This window comes from Cupressus sempervirens, chromosome 8 (assembly GCF_028749045.1).
Source record: "Cupressus sempervirens isolate cs-2001-9-10 chromosome 8, ASM2874904v1, whole genome shotgun sequence".
NCBI lineage: Eukaryota > Viridiplantae > Streptophyta > Pinopsida > Cupressales > Cupressaceae > Cupressus > Cupressus sempervirens.
This window is the reverse complement of record NC_143125.1, coordinates 452,522,734-452,542,741: the sequence shown is the minus strand read 5'-3', so window position 1 is coordinate 452,542,741 and position 20,008 is coordinate 452,522,734. Positions and strand designations below refer to the sequence as shown.

Here is a 20,008-nt window from a genome sequence, read left to right as displayed (position 1 = left end):
ATAAAGGAAATGAAAAGAAAGGACCACTGTTTGGGTGTTTTACATGTGGTGGGGACCACTATGCCAACAAGTGTCCTAACAAGCCAAATACCAACCAGTGACCTCAACCCCCATTACCACCACAACAGGCTGTCTATCGGTAGAAGATTCAAGCAACACTGGATAACCAACAAGTAGAGAAGCAGTTGGGTCCAATAGAAACTCGAGGTAAGATCTATGGAAACCCTATTTCTATACTAATTGATACATGGCTGACTAAATATTTTATCTCCCCAAAATTGTTGAGTAGATTTCCTAAGAGAATTGGTTTTATGGCAAAACCATGGACCATTGGATATGCAAACCAAACAAGGTCTAAGTTTGAGTAGTGCTTGTTTGAGGCCTAGGTGAACTTTCTCAACTTCTCTACAAAATTGAATCTGTATGTAGCACCTCTTGAGTCCTATGACATCATTATGGGTATGAATTGGCTCAATGAGCATAAGGCTAAGGTGGATTGTCTTGCCAAGACAGTAGAGTGTCTAAATGACCGAGGGAATCCCGTGAGCATTAAAGGAATTATGCATAAGATCAAATCTCACCAAATCTCAGCCATGCAACTTAAGAGATGTAGTAGAAAAGGGTGTGAAATCTTCGCAATCAAGATGGAAAACTTAAGGAAATTTGCAAAGAATACCTACTAAAATGACTACACCTTAGAGGATGGAGAAAGTAGAGGAAACTTGGAGGAATCTTTCGAGAACAAGTACCCATATCTTAAGAAATTCCAGGATGTGTTTCCAAAAGAGCTTCTTGGTCTACCACCATCTAGGGTGTTTGATTTCACTATAGATTTGATACTTGGGGCAAAGCCTATATCAAGAGCACCCTACTGGATTACCACTACCGAATTAATGGAACTTCAAATACAACTTCAAGAACTATTAGATAAGAAACATATTCGATTCAGTGCCTCACCTTGGGGAGCTCCAGTGTTGTTTGTTAGGAAGAAGGATGTGACCATGAGGTTGTGCATAGATTATAGGATGCTTAACAAGGTTTCCATTGAAAATAGGTATCCGCTTCCCAGAATTGATGATCTATTTGATCAGATGAAAGGTGCAACTGTATTTTCCAAGATCAATTTAAGGTTTGGTTATCATCAACTTTGCATCAAAGATGAAGACATTCATAAAAATTCTTTCAAAACTTGATATGGCCATTATGAATTTACCATACTACCACTCAGGCTAACCAATGCTTTAACAACTTTCATGAACCTTATGAATAGCATTTTCTAGGATTGTTTGGATAAATTTGTGTTATTTTCCATTGATGACATTCTTATCCATTCTTAAAATGAGGAGGAACATCAAAAGCACTTGGAGATAGACTTACAAAGGCTACGTGAGCATAAATTGTACAAAAAACTATCCAAGTGTTCTTTTTATCAAAAGGAAATTCAGTATTTGGGGCACATTATAGAAACTCAAGGAATAGTTGTAGATCCCACTAAGATCAAGGCGATCAGAGATTGACCCATACCTAGGAATGTGATAGAGGTTAGAAGCTTCATGGGTTTAGTTGGATTTTATAGAAAATTTGTTATATATTTCTCCATAATAGCATATCCCATCACCTCACTCCAAAGGGGAGTAAAGAAGTTCATTTGGATTGAAAAATGTCAAGCAACTTTTGAGTATCTGAAGGAGAAATTAACTACTGCCTTGATACTTAGCATACCTGATCTACAAGGCCAATTCCTGGTTATAAAAAATGCATATGGGGAGGGGCTAGGAGGTGTACTAATGCAAGAAGAACAAGTTATTGCCTATGAATCTAGGAAATTGAAAAATTATGAATAGAATTATGCCCCGCATGATTTGGAATTAGCAACCTTTGTTCATGCTCTTAAGATGTGGAGGCACTATTTGATAGGGAAACCATTTGAACTCTGGTTAGATCATCATGAGCCGAAATATATATTTACTCAGCCTAACCTTAATGCTCGACAAAGAAGATGGTTAGAATTTCTAGTGGATTATGATTTCAAGATCAGTTATATTAAGGGCAAGGAAAACAAGGTAGTAGATGCTTTAAGCCAGCGAAGGCATATATCAGCTATGGTAGCAATAAATATTGGGCCCAGGGAGCAAGTATTACAACACCTATTCTTAACAAGGTTAGCTAAGCACTTCATAGAGATCCTCAAGACCCTAGGTATGGAGGTTACCAACTAGAAGAGGATGGACTTTTGAGATACAAAGGTAGGATGTATATACCTAAGGATTCAGAAATCCGAAGGATGATTTTAGGAGAAATCCACATAACTCCATATTCTGGACACCTTGGGGTGACCAAGATGTTGGCAAATATGAAACCCTTGTATTTTTGGAAGGGGATGAAAAGAGAGATAACAAAATACGTGGTAGGATGCCTTGAGTGGCAAAGGGTCAAGGCAGAGCATTGTTATCTAGCAGGACCACTACACCAAGATGAGGTTCCTAAATAGAAGTGGCAGATAATTACCATGGATTTTGTTCAAAGGCTACCCATAACCTGGAACAGACACAACACTTAGTGGTTGTGGATAGATTAACCAAGGTGGCTCACTTCATACCAGGTAATTTAACAGATGGAGCATCCGAGATCGCTCACAAGTTTGTGAGAGAAATTTTTAGACTTCATGGGATTCCAGAGAAAATTATATGCGACAAAGATGCTAGGATAACATCAAGATTTTGGCAAACTTTATTCTCAGCTTTGGGAACCAAGCTAAATATTAGTTCTGCCTATCATCTTGAAACCGATGGCCAGACATAAAGGGTAAATTAGGTATTAGAAGATCTCCTAAGAGTGTATTTTATGGATCGACATTATCAATGGGAAATGTATCTTCCTATAGTAGAGTTTTCTTATAACAATTATTATCAATCCGCTATCAAGATGACACTTTTTGAGGCCCTATATGGCTGTAAATGCAAAAACCCCGTAAGTTGGAACTAAATTGAAGCCAAAGGTGCTATTGGAGATGAAAGAAAAGGTAGTTCAGATCCATCAGAGACTGAAAGAGGCAAATTACAGACATAAAAGTTATGCAGATGCAAAAAGAATACCCCTAGAATTTACAGTGGGAGAAAATGTTCTTTTAAAGATAAAACCACAAAAGAGCAATATCAAGTTTTGAAAGAATACCAAGAATTCTGGATATCCTAGTTAGTTCGATTTGCATCAGACTTAGTGTGTTGGATTTACAGCTTGAATGCCAAGGGTTCTTGTATTTGGCATGATTTCTATATCAGTTTTGGGCAGCATTTGTAAGGGTAGACTGTGAACTCCAGATTGAAATTGAACCTGGCGGCTTTTAGTTTGACTTTGCAATTACATTCTACGACAAAGACTAGGGTCTTAATTTGTAAAATCCAATTTATATTATATATTTTGAAAGTATAATAGGCTGGCTTCAAATTCTGACTTATAGCAATCAATCAACAATTAAATTCCCTTTTCATTATATTGTTGTATGGTTTGTCAATGAATGAATTTAGAGGCTGATGTCAATCATTTTAGAATTGTTTATTAGCATTTGGTATTTATTTATGCAAAACTTATTAGGCCAAAATTAAATAAATTTGTGATCAGTTTGCTGTACATCCTAATATTGTGTTTGAAAATTTAAGACATCATAAATTCAGTGGTAATTGGGTTGCTTGCCAAATGTTTGACAAAATGTCAAACCATTGAAAAGTGAAAGAAGTTGATGCTTGATTTAGCTATAACCAGACAAGGTTATTACAAGTTGACCCATATACAAACACGTCTATTTTGCAACTACTATACTATCATGTCCCCTTTTCTAGCCATTGAGTTTTGTTGAGCCTTTAGCCCATTTTGCCTTGGTGCCATAGGCAAACTAGGTTTTCTATACGATCAGAGCAGTTTTTGGCCTAGGCGATTTCAGTTGCAGACTAATCAGGGTCACTTCAATGGGGTTTCCAAACACTTACTATTATTAGTAAGTCAATAGGCTTAGCATTCTTGGCATTGCAGGTTAGATTAGGAGTGTCTTTCCAAGACTTTTCAGCGAGCTACCACACATGGATATCTGAGTCTATCTAGTTAGAGATTTGAATGCCTGAAGATTTAACTAAGTTATTATAAAGTACATTATAATTTAAGTTCATATTGATAATGTCACTTTATTATCTATGGGCACTTTATATCCTAAAGTGGGGGAAAAGTATTATTTTAAAAAGGAAATAAAGAAACAGAAATCAGAATGCAAAGAGTCATTGGTTGGTTCTTAAAAGGCAAGGTGGAGCTCATTTCTAAGATACTTGGTTTGTGATTCGGATTTCACTTTTCTCTTTTTGAGAGTTATTCTCAAAAGCTTCAACTTTGAGCAGGTGAGCAAAGGGAAACCCTCAAGCTTGGGGAGTGAAGGAAAACCCATTGTTGGTTGGAGACATCCCATAGGTGTTTCACATTTTATTCCATGTTCATCTTTTCTATTATCCAATCTTCTTGTAGTTTTTATATTTACGATTGGACTTCTGGCTTATTTTACTAAAGAGGTTCAATGAAATGTTATCAATGAAAATGTATTTATGTTGGAGATTGATTGTAGTAATAGTTTGACACTCATTTTATCTATTATTTTCTAGGGTTTTGTTGATGAAATCTGGAATGCATTGCATGAAATTATTTATTTAAAATCTTTTGAGATTCATTCAAGGGTTTTGAGAAAATGTCCGGTTAGGGATATTACAGTAGAATCAGAGCATCGAACCTGCCATCCTATTGGGTATAGTCAGAAAGGTTTGATCAGAGATGGTGTATTTAGTCTTGGGACGGTTTTATGCTTAATGAAAGGACATTTTGCCCAAAATGCAATTTTATTGTTTATGACATTCCTTTTTTGCCTGGGCATCATGTTTATTTGTAGTGATGTGAATGTTTGTGTGGAATGAATATTGCAAAGAGATTATTTGTTGTTGTGAATGAATATTTGGTACTCACACTTAAATTGTTGTGATTAATTTTATTGGTGGGCATTCGTAAAGATTAAGCTGGAAATATTAATATTGGAAGACTAGACATCAGTGGTGACAAGTATCAAATATTGATTTCTGATCACTTTACAAAAATTAAAATGAAGGAAATTTTTTATATCAAATCCCTAGGTGGAATATATCTTGACACAGGAAACAAAGGTCAAGAAAAATAAATTTTTTATTGCAACATAATCTGGGGTAGGGCCCAATAAAACAAGGTGGAAATTGTTTTAAAGAAAATATCATTTAGTATCCATTGGTATTAATTCATTTGGAGACCATATTACAAGTAGCAAAGGTTGTCAATTAATATAATTGTGTATGGAGACTATATTGGCACTGGTTTCATATTAGTAATTAATACATTGGAGAAATGTACAAGTCGAGCGATTAAATATTTTTTTTAATGTGCCCAGATTATCTTAGTTGCCTATGTTACCATGAAGAAATGTCTGCAGAACTATACAAAAGAACTATTATAATTTATAAGAGATTACCGATGATTTTATTTTAGAATCTTGATGAGTTTAATCAGACTGACAATTAGTCAGACAACACTAATATTTGAAGCTGTTATTTTTGGTGGACCTGTATGGCTATTCATATTATATCAATTGCGCTAATATCAAAGATCCCAAACTTGCCGCAATTCAGGCAATTTTGGTGATACTGCAATGGGATTCAAGGCTGCCGAGTAATGCTAACTCGGCGAGTCAGGCAGCCAATTTTTTGGTCAAAAATCACCCAACTCGGTGATTCTCCATAAATTGCCTAAAATCGCCATTACTTGGGGGCATAAATCGGCTATTCAAAGGACTTTTGATGTTTTGTGAATGGATTTTATGAGAGGAACTTTTCTGATAAAAGAAAGGCAGCATAGAAAGGTTCTAGAAGTAATGAGTGTGAAGATTGTATTCTTGTAAAAGAAAGGCTTATTTTTCAGATTGCCATTTGTTTGTATTTGTTGTTTAAAATTTGATGATTGTGATAGAGAAACTTTTGTAAAGATCACATTAACATAATTGAAGTATGTCTGACAAGACGTAATCTCTAGAGTTTCAAGTGAGCAGATTGTAGGAAGAAACAAGTCTTCTGCAGACTGGCTAAAACTAAACAGCATGCCAATGTTTTAAATCTGTAGACTCTGTGGAATATCGTTACACTTTACACCTTCCAGTACCCTATAAACATGGTAACAAGATAGAATCATAAATTCTATTACTTTCTTAAACAACATTTTTTAGCCTTTATTTACAGCCTTTATTGCTTCATTTAAGATCAACTATGGACAATGATACTACAGCAATTCATTTACATCATTGATTTCAACATTTGAATCAAACATGAACAGAGAATATATGGCAATAAATATGAGCAATGGTTGCATGACTTGTAGTTGGTTAGATGTTCTATCTATTGCGGTTCAAGAACAACGAGCTTCAACGTGATGAGTGCGATCTGGAAACTGATGGCAACAATGTTGATTTCATTTGCAGCTTTTGATGTTCACTATATGATGCAGGGATTTATGATAGATTATCAATGGAAGTTGCAATTGGCTTGAGGCCGTGAGAGAGTTCTTGCTAAAAATATAAACTCAGAAACAATAGCGAAGAGAGGAAAAGAACACCTCTCAGGTAACGAAGAGAATAATATATAGATCATTTGCACACTATCTCAGTTACAAGAAAAGAGTGGTGGTGCATGGTCATCCATCAGTCACAAGTAACTGTATGAGTTTTAAATGTTAAAGAAGCATAAGCCGATATGAAGGTGGCAACCAATCCACAATATGGAGCCAATATTAAAGATCATAAAGGTTATCTTTCCTCATGATTTTTATATTCTATTATATTGGCATCATGCTATTTATTTCACCTCTAACTGTACGTACATATGCACATAAATATATACATATGTACATATATGTGTGTGTGTGTGTGCGTGAATTGGATCATGTAATTCCTTTTATCAACATATTGATTTATGCACACACACACACACACACACACACACACACACACATATATATATGTAGTTGCAAGTACAGATGTTAACATAACATGGTGTCAATATATTTAGACTTGCATTTCGGTGACGACTCATGGTCTCAAATATAAATTGGTAACCAAGTTTATGCTATTTTATATGTTTAATGTTTTTCTTACTTAATAACTGACTAGGTAGCTCATGGTTGTCTAAGTTATACTTTGTGTTGCCTAGTTGTTAAATCCTTAACCAAGATGGTTAGAACCCATACTTGATGGTCTGTTGATGGACCCTTTTGGTGCCCCATTCCTTAAATCCCGTTTAGCAATGCTTTCCCCACTTTTGTCTTCTCCTGCATCCAGAAAAGAAAATTTCCATGTTAATAACATATTCCTCAATTAAAAATCAATGTAACTATAATCAAAAGTATTTCATAATTATCACAATGGCTAACCACCATACCACTAACAACTATTTCTATAATTTCTTGTAATGTAAATATTCATTTTCAGTTGAACTTGTAACGGATAACTAACCAGTCCTTTGCACATGAACCAAAACGGTTAACCATAATTTCCATTTCACAAGATCATAACATCCGATTGGTTTAACTAACCAATTGTCATTCAGATGAAATATATAACGGCTATAAGGCTATTATAAATGAGCAATAATTTGGGATGTAACATACCCTCCCCCTTGTGTTTCATCATCCCCAATGCACTTTATATTCTACTTAAATTAATAGTTCAAAGTTCAAATGACAATTTAACAAAAAAATTATTTTTGGTTCAAGTCTTTGAGAAAAGATAAGGAAATTTCTGGAAGATCGCATCATAGTCTTCCTAGGTAGCATTTTCCTCAGTATATTGGTACTGATTGGACCTTGTACTGGGTTATGTCCCTATTTCGCTAGCGAAGCTTACGCACCTTGAGTATTCTGAGCAATTCTATTTCCACCACCCCTAGGTCTTGGACCTACAAGAGATTCCAATCAATTAATATGCTCATGGTGGGTAATTTATTTCTTAAGACATGATACATTGAATATGTCATGCATTTTAGCAAGGGTTGGAGGTAGTGTAATCCTGTAGCTTGTTGGGTTTACAACTTCTAACACCTCAAATGGCCCTACGTATCTTGGGGCTAGAAATTACGATTGACGACATTAATCTTATTAATATTAATTAGTGAAATTTAAGATTGACTTAAAAAGGGTGAGTGAGTTAGTAAAGATAGTTAGAGGTAGTGTTATTTTTTTGGGGGCCTAATATAAATATGAGCAAATCTTGAAATCAATTAAACAATGAATGATCAAATCCTACACGAGTTGTTTAAACCACTAAAATAAACTGTCAAGGTATTGTTAGGGGAACCTTTACCTGTCTCTCAACATACCTATAGCTTAACTTGTGAAACAAACATATGTAATCATATCAAAACCCTATTATGTCATGTAAGTCGTAGTCAACCTTTATCAGTAGTCATTTTATTAAACTTAAAAAAAAAAAAAATTTCGTGTGTTTTTTCCCCAATATTATGGGCATGATGTTTTTTTAAATATTAAATTAATAGTTAGTTATTTTAATGATTAAGATTTATTAATTTGTTATTAGAGTAATTTAATTACGTGATTAATTAATATTTTGTTTTAACTAATATTATATTGGTTAATATTATTTAAATTAGTTCTAGTTTTAAATTTATGTTTTTAGTAGATGGATAGTTAGTTGATATAACTTAATTTTCGTGGATTAATGTGCATAAAAATTAAAAATTAAAATAAAATAAATATTGTTTTAGATTAATTTAGATTTAAATAAAACATATTTTTTTTAACCATGTAAGATGTAATTAGTATTAGTAATGTTTAAATTGCGATTGACGACATTAATTTTATTAATATTAATTAGTGAAATTTAAGATTGACTTAAAAAAGGGTGAGTGAGTTAGTAAAGATAGTTAGAGGGAGTGTTTTTTTTTGGGGCCTAATATAAATATGAGCAAATCTTGAAATAAATTAAACAATGAATGATTAAATCCTACACGAGTTGTTTAAACCACTGAAATAAACTGTCAAGGTATTGTTAGGGGAACATTTACTTGTCTCTCAACATACCTATAGCTTAAGTTGTGAAACAAACATATCTAATCATATCAAAACCCTATTGTGTCATGTAAGTCGTAGTCAACCTTTATCAACATAGTCATTTTATTAAACTTAAAAAAAAAAAATTCATGTGTTTTTGCCCCAGTATTTTGGGCATAACAGAATTACCAAACTACAATTTACAGACTAAACCCTTGCCCAACAACAAAGAAATTATAATATTCAATTGTATAAATGCTCCTCAGCCACAGTTAATACAAAAAGAGGAGACGATAATAAAACTCTAAAGTCCACAATACCTCAAGTGTGGAATCAAAGCACAACTCAGAACAAAAACCCTTTTACTTCAGCAAGGGCACAGAGCCACAGACTTAGAATTGTCACAAAGACAATAAAGCAAAGAGATAAACAAATAATCAGATGTTTTTCTCATCAAATGTCCTTATATTTATAATCTCAAAATGACACTAGTTTCTCAAAAGAACTCCACTTACAACACATTAAAATATAATTAAGTGCTATTAATATAATTTATTAATTACTTTTGGCTCCAAAAATGACCTTTTCCACCATAGCTTAATATTTTGACACTCAAGGCCACTGTTTCTTGTTCCTACGATATAAATTTTTTTGTCCCGGTTCCAACGAGGTATGATACTGAGGTGACCAACCAACAAGACCAACAAAAATAACAACCTCAATGTATTTAAAAAAACAATAATAGTTCACTCGTCTTGCAAAAACAACTGAAGAAGCATCAAAATTGAAATTTGACAACACCAAAGTGATCCAGATGATGAAAGGCGATGAATGAACTTGACGGGGTGACTTACTATAAATAAATGCTCCCTCCAAGATTCTTGGAGCCCAAACTAGAAGACCACAATGAAATCTGAGAGCATCACCCAACTCCTCTAACTCAATTGGGATCATCGGAACCAACAGATTGACTTGCTATAAATAGTAATTCCCTCAAATAGAGCCAAAAGACACCACAGGCTTCTGAAAAGCCTATAACCACACAACTGAGACTCTCAAATCCCAATGTTAGCTCATGGGGGTCGCGATGGTGAACTGACCGGGCCAACCACAGGAACCAGCTGAAAATGGGGACATTACACAACTCTTTACATCCTAAACAATTGGAAGGGGAAAAAGCAATGAACCAACTTATAATCCGAGGGCATTCATTACATTTGTTGCATCTCTCACTCACACCTATGATACCCTTTGAATAATTTCAAGTTATTTGTGGAGAGTGCAAGAGGAAGAGCTATCATTTGCAAATTTGCAGGTTTTTAGAGAAGCTATGTTGGTGCTGAAATCATATTTCCTACACCTTGTTGATCCAACTTAATGAGATGTATTCCGATGCATTGAGAAGAAAACAAGATGATGTAAATAGCCTCACCAATGAGCTTAAGGTTTCTATGAATTCCTTGAAAAGTTCTTGGTCCCTCAAAAACTAGAGTATCATGTTGGTGAGCGTGGTGTGGAGTTTGACTTTACAACATTTTAGTGATCTCAACATCTTTTGACAATAAAAATCTCAGGCATACGAGTTTGGACGCAAGACCCACTGTGCTCAAGAGAAACTAAGACCAAGTTGTCTAGGATTGATCAGGCTCAGCTTATAAAAAAGAAATGGGAAAGGGACTTTTGGTTCCAACATAAATTTGTTTAAAAGGGAACATTACATTATAGTAATCTATGCTAATTCATATTATTAAGATTGAGTAAATGATTCAAAGAGACTACTAGAAATTGGTTAGGGGTGCTGTTGAGCTGTCGTTATGCACGATTCTTAATGGCAGGAATTCTTGCAAACTCCTCTCTTGAAAAGCTGATTTTGTGAATCAACTCCAAGGTTTCGGGTTGATCTTGCGACCTACTAGAGTCCGCTCAGTTGAAGATAAATGTGATTGTTCACAAGGAGGCCTTTGCTGGTTCGTTTTAGTTTCGGATGAAATGAAGAATTTGCACACTGCTTCAAAATAAAACATGCAAAAGAACTATGTTTTTGTATTTTTATGTTTTTTTATGAATGTAATCTAACAATGCAACTAGTATGAAGTCCTATTCTAACAAGGGGGGTTAGCAAAGCAAATAACAAAACTTTTAAAGCAAATAACATAAAATTGAAATCCTAATGGACATAAGCTATGGAAAACGACAAGTCTGCGAGTTAAGCTTTCAAAGAAATCGGTAGGTAACCAATGAAAGAAGGAGCAGCGCTTCCTCGATTCCACTGATGCAATCGTCGGTGAGAAACTTAGGGATCATATGATGTTTCACCCTTCATCAAATCGCAAGGCCACGGAAAGTGCACTTATGCGAGATGAAAAGTTATGTAGGCACAATTCGATGATTTCTTCTCAAGCTAGTTACATCAGCGGAATTTGTCAATACCGTAGCAAACACCAGAACTAATGAATTGCACAACCAGAAACAAAGCAATAAACCTTTGGCTCAATCACAATTCCATGAACATAAATTCACAAAAATGTGACACATTTAGGCAAGAATTACTACACTTTAAATGTGAGCACCGAAAGCATAATTTTATTGCAAAATAACGGCAGCCCCAATTACATATTACAATGGAGTATTTATAAGAAATCGTCTACTCAATTTGTGTTGAGAGTGAGAGATATCTTCATGCAATAAAAATGCTTTTAATTTAATAAAACAAACTAATTATATACAAACTAACAATCTAACTAGTGCTAAGCAGGACTCCATCCATTTTTATTCATTAATTGGATGCATGAGCCTTTACATGTTAAAAAACAAAGAATTATGAGAGAAGAAAGAATGAGAAAGCTTTGAGTTGAAGTGGAAGTGTCTGGAAGTGCCAAAAGTGGAAGCTGATCCTTCACTGGGCATTTTTCGGAGTTAAACTGTCGTCAAAATGCGTTTCCGATGCATGGAAAGCTCTATTTTTAGAATTGACAGTTAATTGTTGGCGCACCTCTGGAAAAGCGGACCTGCGCACCTCAAAATGGTCCAAAATCTCAAAATTTTACTAAGTGTCAAAATTGAAATTCTGGCAACTGGGTTTTGTTTCTCTTCATCCCAAAGCTATGTATGGATGTTTGCCCTTGAATTTCTCTATAATCTCAATAATTTTAGCCACATCCAGTAAATCTAAAGCCTCATTTTTATCTTTGACCTTCTGTCTATAATTGTCTACCTCAATTCGAGTCTCAGCAAAATCCCCGAGTTTGGTATCCAATTCTAACAAGGCTTCTTTTGTTCTAGAAGCCTGCCGGATGTCTTCGTCGTTAGCAACTTCCTCAAAAATCTTCTTAAAACTCTCTACTACTGCCTCTACAGGCAACAACTTATCCTGTTCTTCATCTTCAAAAATCTCTAAGCATGCATCGCTGTAATGCCTCTCTGCTTCCAAAATTTGCTCTCGAGCTTGGTCCTTGAGCCTATGGATCTCCGTGTGTAATGTTTCCATTACTTTATTACTATCAACAATCTACTCTATCCAATCATTAGTCAAATCTAATTCCTGTGCTGTATAAACATCTACCAAAATCCTATACCTTTGCCCCTTTATGGCTTGTAAAACTTGTAAGTCCTTACTCCAGGCCCTTCATCCAGTATATTGAAATCCTACTTCAAAATCGCTACCATTTTATTCACATTTTCCTGTGTAGCGTGCAGTAACTTCAGGTTCCCTTGGATAATCAAAATGCCCTTCTCTTCAAAACTTTCCTGCCATTATTGATAGGCTTTCAAAAATGGGTCTACATGCATAGCTCCCCCTTCTCTAAGTGTTCAACGTCTCCTCAGGGTGCTCGGGATCTAGAAGACCAACAACTTTGGCTAAATATCCTCTTAGGATCTCGTTTTGCCTTCGAAATGTTCGGAGTTCGACCTCTTCTTGTTCCATATTCCTGAAAACTTTCTTAATCCCCATGGTTACCATCAATCGAGCTGTATCTCGTGTGGGCTTTCCAAGCATAACCTCTTTGATTTGATAATCTTGAGAACCGAGACTTTCTGCATCTATATCATCAGGAGGAACGACCACTTGTGCGAACAAATCCTTATCCCGTGTGTTGTTGACAAATGCCAACGGTCTTGCTTCATGTAATGGAGACTCATGTTTGTTTAAGATCTTAGCCAATTGAAAAATATCTTCCTTATCAACACGGAATTGTGGCTTCATGCTCCTCATTATTTCTTTCTTGAGCCATCTTGGAATACATTCAACTGAAGACCTGCCTCTCGAGGACGAAGGAGTATGTTCTGCTACCTCCTTTCTCTTATCACTCCTCCTTGGAGTTGTTTCTCTTTGCAAGGGCTCTTCTTTTGTGGCTTCTGTCTCTGTAGACCCTACAATTTGCACCTCAGTGTCTTGGGAGGCTAGTTGAAAATATTCTACCATTTGTCCCTCTTTCGACACTTCATCGGTCACCATTTGCTGTGGCTCCTCCTCTTGTGAAGGTTCCTTTTGAACTTGTTCTTCTTTTGAACTTTGGGGCGGAGGAGTAACTGAGCCTTTATCTACCACCGTGACTTGTGGTGGAGATGGGGGAGTAAGATCGGGACCTTGTGACTTTGGTGGCATTTGTGTCCAGTCTTCTTGTTGGGGTTCACTTGTAGGGGTATCCTTGATCTTGTCCCCAACCAATTCTATCCCCACGGGCATGAAATCAAAATCTAACATTTTAAATACTTCACCGCCCTCTTCACTCTGCTCATCCACCCACTGTTATACTTCATCTTCCGAAGAAGAAACTTCCAAGGGTTCTTTTAGGGTGGATGGCGGTGTTATTGTGGAACTTCTCCTTTGTTGTTTCGCGGCTCTAGCTAGCTAGGTTCTTCCCTATAAAGGCACTTGTTCCTCTTGTTCCTCTTCTTCTCCCTCGGGAATAGTTTTAGGGACAGATGGGGAAGGCACCATTCTTTTAGTCACCCTTTGCCTCTTCTTCATATGGATCTTAATCCTTTTCTGTTTCATGGAGGCAGAAGGGGATGCTGGCTCTTCTTGTGGAGGAGGAACAAAGACCTGTCGAGTTTCTTTTTCTTTGGATTGGCTAGGTACAAATGGAGGCACTCGAGGGTCAGGCTGATCTTGAGAAGTCCCAGTGTCCTGTGACCCTTGCACATCTGTTTCTGGCTGCTGAGGAGGTGCTTGCACTTCACCTTCTTCTGTTCCAGCCCTTTTAGGAGAGGTCCTCTTTCTTTTCCCCTTTCCTTTCCTCTCTGGAGGGTGATAGTATCCAACTGGGCGGTCAAGTTGGTATACTATTTCTGGCCTGATGGGAGATTGGGCCGCAAAGGTAGGAATTGTAACTTTCGTTCCTCTACCTTTTTTCGGACGGGCTTGTGCTTGAAATATCACGGTATCAGGTATTGGATCAAGTTGAAAGGGTTTCTTGATCCAATCCTTTGTCATTCTAATGACATGCCTCGCTCGATGATTAATATCATCGCCCTCCTTCCTGTCAACCTTGGCATTCATTATAGGTCTCTCTCTAATCTTATCCGAGTTGAATAGGGGGTCCAGTAGCTCCCCAGAATGTTGCTGCAGTATTTCCTCCAGAATGCATATTTTGAGAGCCTTCTTCGCCAAATACAAAGTCATCCTACAATAGTCCCTAATACGAATATCGTAGTCGTTTGTTGCATTCATCCAGTGGTCTTCAATGGCCTCTTCATGGTGGAATTCTCACCCAGCCAGACTCTCAACTTTGCCAATGCTATCAAAATATGGCCGGGGAGAGTTGTACTCCTCAAGGGGATAATGTTCCCACTCCCATTCGAAAGGCAGAATATCTTGCTTCCACTTCACCTTATAAGGTCCTATGACTAGGGGCCATGTCCAACATGGTTTTCATTGTCTTCTTGCCTTGTCATATGCAGACGCAATCTGCTGTGCAATCTCCAATAACACCAGTTTATCACTTGGATATCTAGGGAGCTTCTTTGGGTTGATAGTGGCACCAGCTACTCGTAGATACGTGAATGTCTTAAATTGGATGTAGTAGGCCCCGAGAGCTGTTATCTGTGCTACTGCATCATCAGATAACCTCTTCGCATAGTCTCCCTCTATGAATCGGATGATTGCGAATATGAACGCATCATTCACGATTCTGTATTCCTTTCTCTGTGCCAAGAGCTTCTTCCTCACTAGTTGAGGGTAGACGATGTAAGGCCAAGCAGTGGGATCCTGCATGTTGCCTCTTTTGTACAATCTGAGGTAGTTCGTTGCCCTTGCTGCTAATAGATATACCATGTATGAAGTCATACAGAACTACTTCTTATCCTTGATTGCCCCCAATTGTTCACACAAGTTCTCACTTAATGTGGTGGCCCGGTCAAGTGGCATCTTTTTCGTCTTGATAGTCTCAATAAAGTTAATCATAAAAACGTTCAAATGTCCAGCTACTAGTAGATCCATGACTCTGCTTAGAAGAATGATGGAGTAGCCAATATTTTCCTTCATATACCCCCTTGTCATACCCACTTTTCCTGTCACCTTGCCCAGAGGAGTCTCTCAATGAGGTAAGATGATTGAATGATTTTTGTGTCCTCCTTCAGGTGCTCTCTATACCACCTTTCGGCTGCCTCATAAGAGAGTTTGATGAACTAATCCGCCTTCGGGAGATGAAAGACCCTTTCAATGTTGTCAGGTTGGAGGTCCAGTACAACTTCTCCTATTACGCTCTTAACCACTCTTTCCTCCGGAACAAAGTGCTGTGCCAGTGTCATGATCAATTCTGAGGATTATACTGATATTGGGTGCGAAGTTGCGCTCACCAACCCTAATCGAATCAAAGCAGATAGCAGAGCTGATCTCTTTGTAGGCTTGTCGCAGATTCTCAAAAATTCTCCCAAGTCTGTGTGTCCCAAATCAGTGTCTTTTATCTTTGTGTAGTCGTCTTGAAATCTTGACTTGGACGGGACCCCTTGGAACTTGAAAACCACGGGCTTGGGTGCTATCTTCTCACTAGATAAGGATGCCATTATATCTGCATAAAGAAAAGATGTTTATTAGTTCGTCATAATAAGGCTTATTAATATCATAAAATACACAAAAACATCCAATTACCCCCCCTGTTATTTATCAAAGAAAAATAAAAGATAAGGTGCGCGCCTGTGCACCAGAGCAGGTGCGCAATTGTGCACCTCATTTTTTGTGTTTTGCAATTTTTAAGATTTTTAAGTTTTTTAACATTTTTAATTTTGTGGAGGTGCTCACTAGCGCACTTGTCCGGGTGTGGAAGTGTGCACCTCGCTTTACGGAGTCCTGTGGAGTGAGGGTTTGTTGTAAAATGTGCACCCCTTTTCTTTTTGCGTTTTTAGCATGTATGGAATGGTTAAGGGTTTGGATATGGGGTGCGTGGTAGTGTGGTGCATTGTAGCGAGTGTGCAATGGCGGGGTGTGCGGCAGTAGGTGTGCGGTTTTTTTTTTTTGAAGTCTTTCGAAGTGTATGTAGAGGGGGGTGTGGGGATCCGGTGCGCAATTGCACAGCTGGTTAGGTGCGCTAGTACGCATTAGCCCTTGTGTCGTGTTTGCGCACCTTGATTGTGCGGAGCTGTGGGAAGAGGCGCGGAGTCAAGAAGCGAGTGCGGAGCTTGAAAAAAATGCGAACTTCTGCACGAGAATGCAAGATCGGAGAAAGCAAAAAAAGCAAGGTGGGGAGTCCGGAAGGGGCAGGGGTTTATATAACCTTACCCCCCTTTGGTGGTGTGTAGTTGCAACCCTGCGCAGGTGCACACTTGCACATCACCAAAGGGTGGGATGTGCTCCTACGCACCATGTTCGGTGCATGAGTGCGCACTTAATTTAATTTTTTTCTTTTGTGATTTTTCCAATTTTTAGATTTTTTTTTTTTTTGGGGTTTTCCGTTTTTTTTATTTTTTGGGTTTTCGATTTTTCAAAAGACACAACCTTCGACATCAGGACACGGACTTACGGCCTCAGAATTGGCCCAAATCCGAAAAAAGTAGGGGTCCCTATTTCCTAATCGAAATGGGGCGTGCGTTGCAAAACCACAACAGGTGCCTTCTGAGAAACCCCTAGAAAATCTTTTGGAAAACACTAATGGAAGACTTTAAATATCTAAAGAATGAAACATAGTCATGTATAATTTAATTAAAATTTTCTTCTTTTCTTTAAAATGTCTTAGTAAATTAAATTATGGCTAGTTTCTTTTTGAGGCCAAAATAATTAAGGTGACATTATGACTGGTTGATGACTGCAACAATTAAATTCTACTGTTTACAAGGTTTAGCTGTCTCACGTTTCAACTACCTGACATGTTATAAGCATAGAAAAAGCATGAGGTTATATTTGAGACTAATATCATTTGTAAATATGCTATGGGGAGGTGCTGCATATGTTGCTTTAGACGATGTATTCTTTGTACATCTCTATTCTTATGTGAAGTGTAGTTCCCCAGAGCAACTGCGACCTGTTGAGTTGTATTTCCATATGCTGTTGACAAGTTCACAATTAATGACAAATCATGGTTCTGGTTGACAATTAATGCTTGATCAAATGGTTTAAACAAAATCTTCTAGTTTGTTTTAAGGATTTCACATCAGCAAATATGACAGTGATGTTAATTGTAAAGGTGTGATTTGGATTAATAAATCAGGATGTAAATTGTAGATACAGCCTGCTTGTTGTATAATGTTTATTTTGTGACATTGTTGTATACTATGTAGGTTATTTTGAAGCAGTTTCGGGATACACACTGCCATTTCTGCTTCAAGGAACTTCCAGGGGATCCTGTGCCTTGTGAATCTTGTGCAATACCTTTATATTGCTCTGAAAATTGCAGAGATCATGCTGGAGGAAGTCTATACGGGAGTAATCATTCTGAGAACGTTTCATTTCCTAAGCAAATCTTAGATGATTCTGATCACAGGACTGAGACAACATGTTTATCGGAGAATGATTTGTTCAAAATATCACAAATGAATATAAAAGGCAGGAATTGGCCTGAGCATAAACATGAATGTGGAGGGGTAAGTTGGCCTGCAGTGCTACCAACAGAAGCTGTTTTGGCTACTCGCATGTTGATCAAATCTATAGATAGGGAATCACAGTGGTATTTACGGGATTGTTCAACTAAAATGGTAATATATCCTTATTTTCTTGGAGATAATTTAAGTTGCATGCTTATAATCACATCCACTGTGGTCTTCTACTTATATTGTAGGCAGACCATGAAGAAATTCCTTTAACCTGTATTAAACTTGCAGAATCTTTGCCATCATTATGAGAAGATGGAAGCAGATGATAAATTGGAGTTACACGTATTTGCCATTGTTCTTGCTTGCTGTCTCCGATCGTCAAGTTCTGGGATGTTTCAGTTAACAGGGACTTCTATTTCGGAGGTACTTTTGATCACACAATAGAGGAATTGTTTTCTATCTCTTTCATATTATATAGAGGTGGTCATATTTACACACTACCTTTTAGGATGTAAAGTTCAAAACAACTACAAGAAAGCACTTGAATGATTGATAATGTCATTTTTTCATTTTTTATTTTGATATATATGCTGTTTTCTCTCTTGAGGTAATTTTCTGTAATGGTTGAGACAACAGAAACTTGTAAATAAGGCACACAAACTAACATTATGGCAAAAAATCACGAGTTTCCCTGCCTTGTTGAATGTTATTTTTAACCATATTTTTGGTCTCAAATTTATGTTACTTTTTACTTATAGTGGAATTAAGAAATCTATATTACTAGATGATTGTTGTCGATGTCACAGACATTAGGAACTTTTGAGTTACCCACTGATTTGAGCAAATCTCTAATCTTTTTCAGTTTGGTTCTTTGCTAGTGCCAAAATATGTAACTGATGTCTTTGGTAGCTTGATTGTATTCTATTTTCTCCCTTCTTGGGGATCATCTCCCATTCCTTCTTTAAGAAAGTAATGATTATATTCATGATCCCTTGAATATTTGGCCAACTATCGATAATTGTTGTCGTCCCCAATCTCTTGGTCTACTGCTATTAATATTTATTGCTCTATTGTGCTCCTCTCTGAGCTCCTTCTCATGGTTTCTCAACTTTAGGCCCCTGCAGTATGGAAAGGCTTCTAACTTTTCTCTTTTGACCTTCTTATAATATTCTTTTGGCCCAATCAGTTTGGTTTCAATGGACCTTTTCTGCCACTTCTTCCGAAAACACTCAATTTCTTCCAACTCTTTCAATTTCCTAGCTCTATAGGAAGGTATTTTCCCTTAATCATTTTTTCGACACCCTACCCAATTGTTTGATTTGCCACACCTTTTTGTTTCAATTAGGCTAAGCATGTTGGAAGAAAGGTGGGCACTATTTGTGAGCTCATAAAAGTGATAACAACTCATGACATTTTTGCCTATTGACCCTATCTAGGTAGCCAGAGGGCCTATTGGTATAATAGCTATACTCTAGTAGTACTGAGTGAAGCCTTTTGAATACAAATCTACCTACGCAGGTAAATAAAGAGCATGACTTTTGAAGCCCCTTATAATGTCCCCATTCTTGATTCAATCCTGCTAAAGCAATAAGATACAATTGTGGACAAGGAGTGGCAGTCCTTGGACACCAATAATGTTAGGATTTTGTAAAATCAGCTAGAACTAAGTATATCTAGATATTAATAAGAGAATAAGAGATGTGGAGACAATAATACAGTTTCCTAAGATAAATAAGGGTTTGATTCCAAGTAATGATCATCACCCATTAGAATACCACATGTTTCCATCATAATAAGATTTTAAAGGTGTAACAATTACCTTGGAGATATCCCGCATTCAATGGAATAATGAAATTAATGCATGATACAGCAAGAAGAAATAATTTTTTAAATATCAAGGAGAACTAATCAGAAGATAAACACAGTCAGC

At 36.9% G+C, this 20,008-nt stretch overlaps 1 protein-coding gene across 4 annotated transcripts in view; it reads left to right on the top strand.

Moving 5' to 3' along the window:
• The window catches only part of TPR9 (Tetratricopeptide repeat (TPR)-like superfamily protein), a 213,803-nt gene that overhangs the window by 134,266 nt on the left and 59,529 nt on the right, over positions 1–20,008 (top strand). For all 4 annotated transcript variants that reach the window (XM_089798058.1, XM_089798057.1, XM_089798060.1 and 1 more), the window contains 2 exons: positions 17,827–18,240; positions 18,367–18,501. In XM_089798058.1, coding sequence (XP_089654184.1) covers positions 17,827–18,240; positions 18,367–18,501 — 549 coding nt within the window. The remainder of the gene's footprint in view (positions 1–17,826; positions 18,241–18,366; positions 18,502–20,008) is intronic.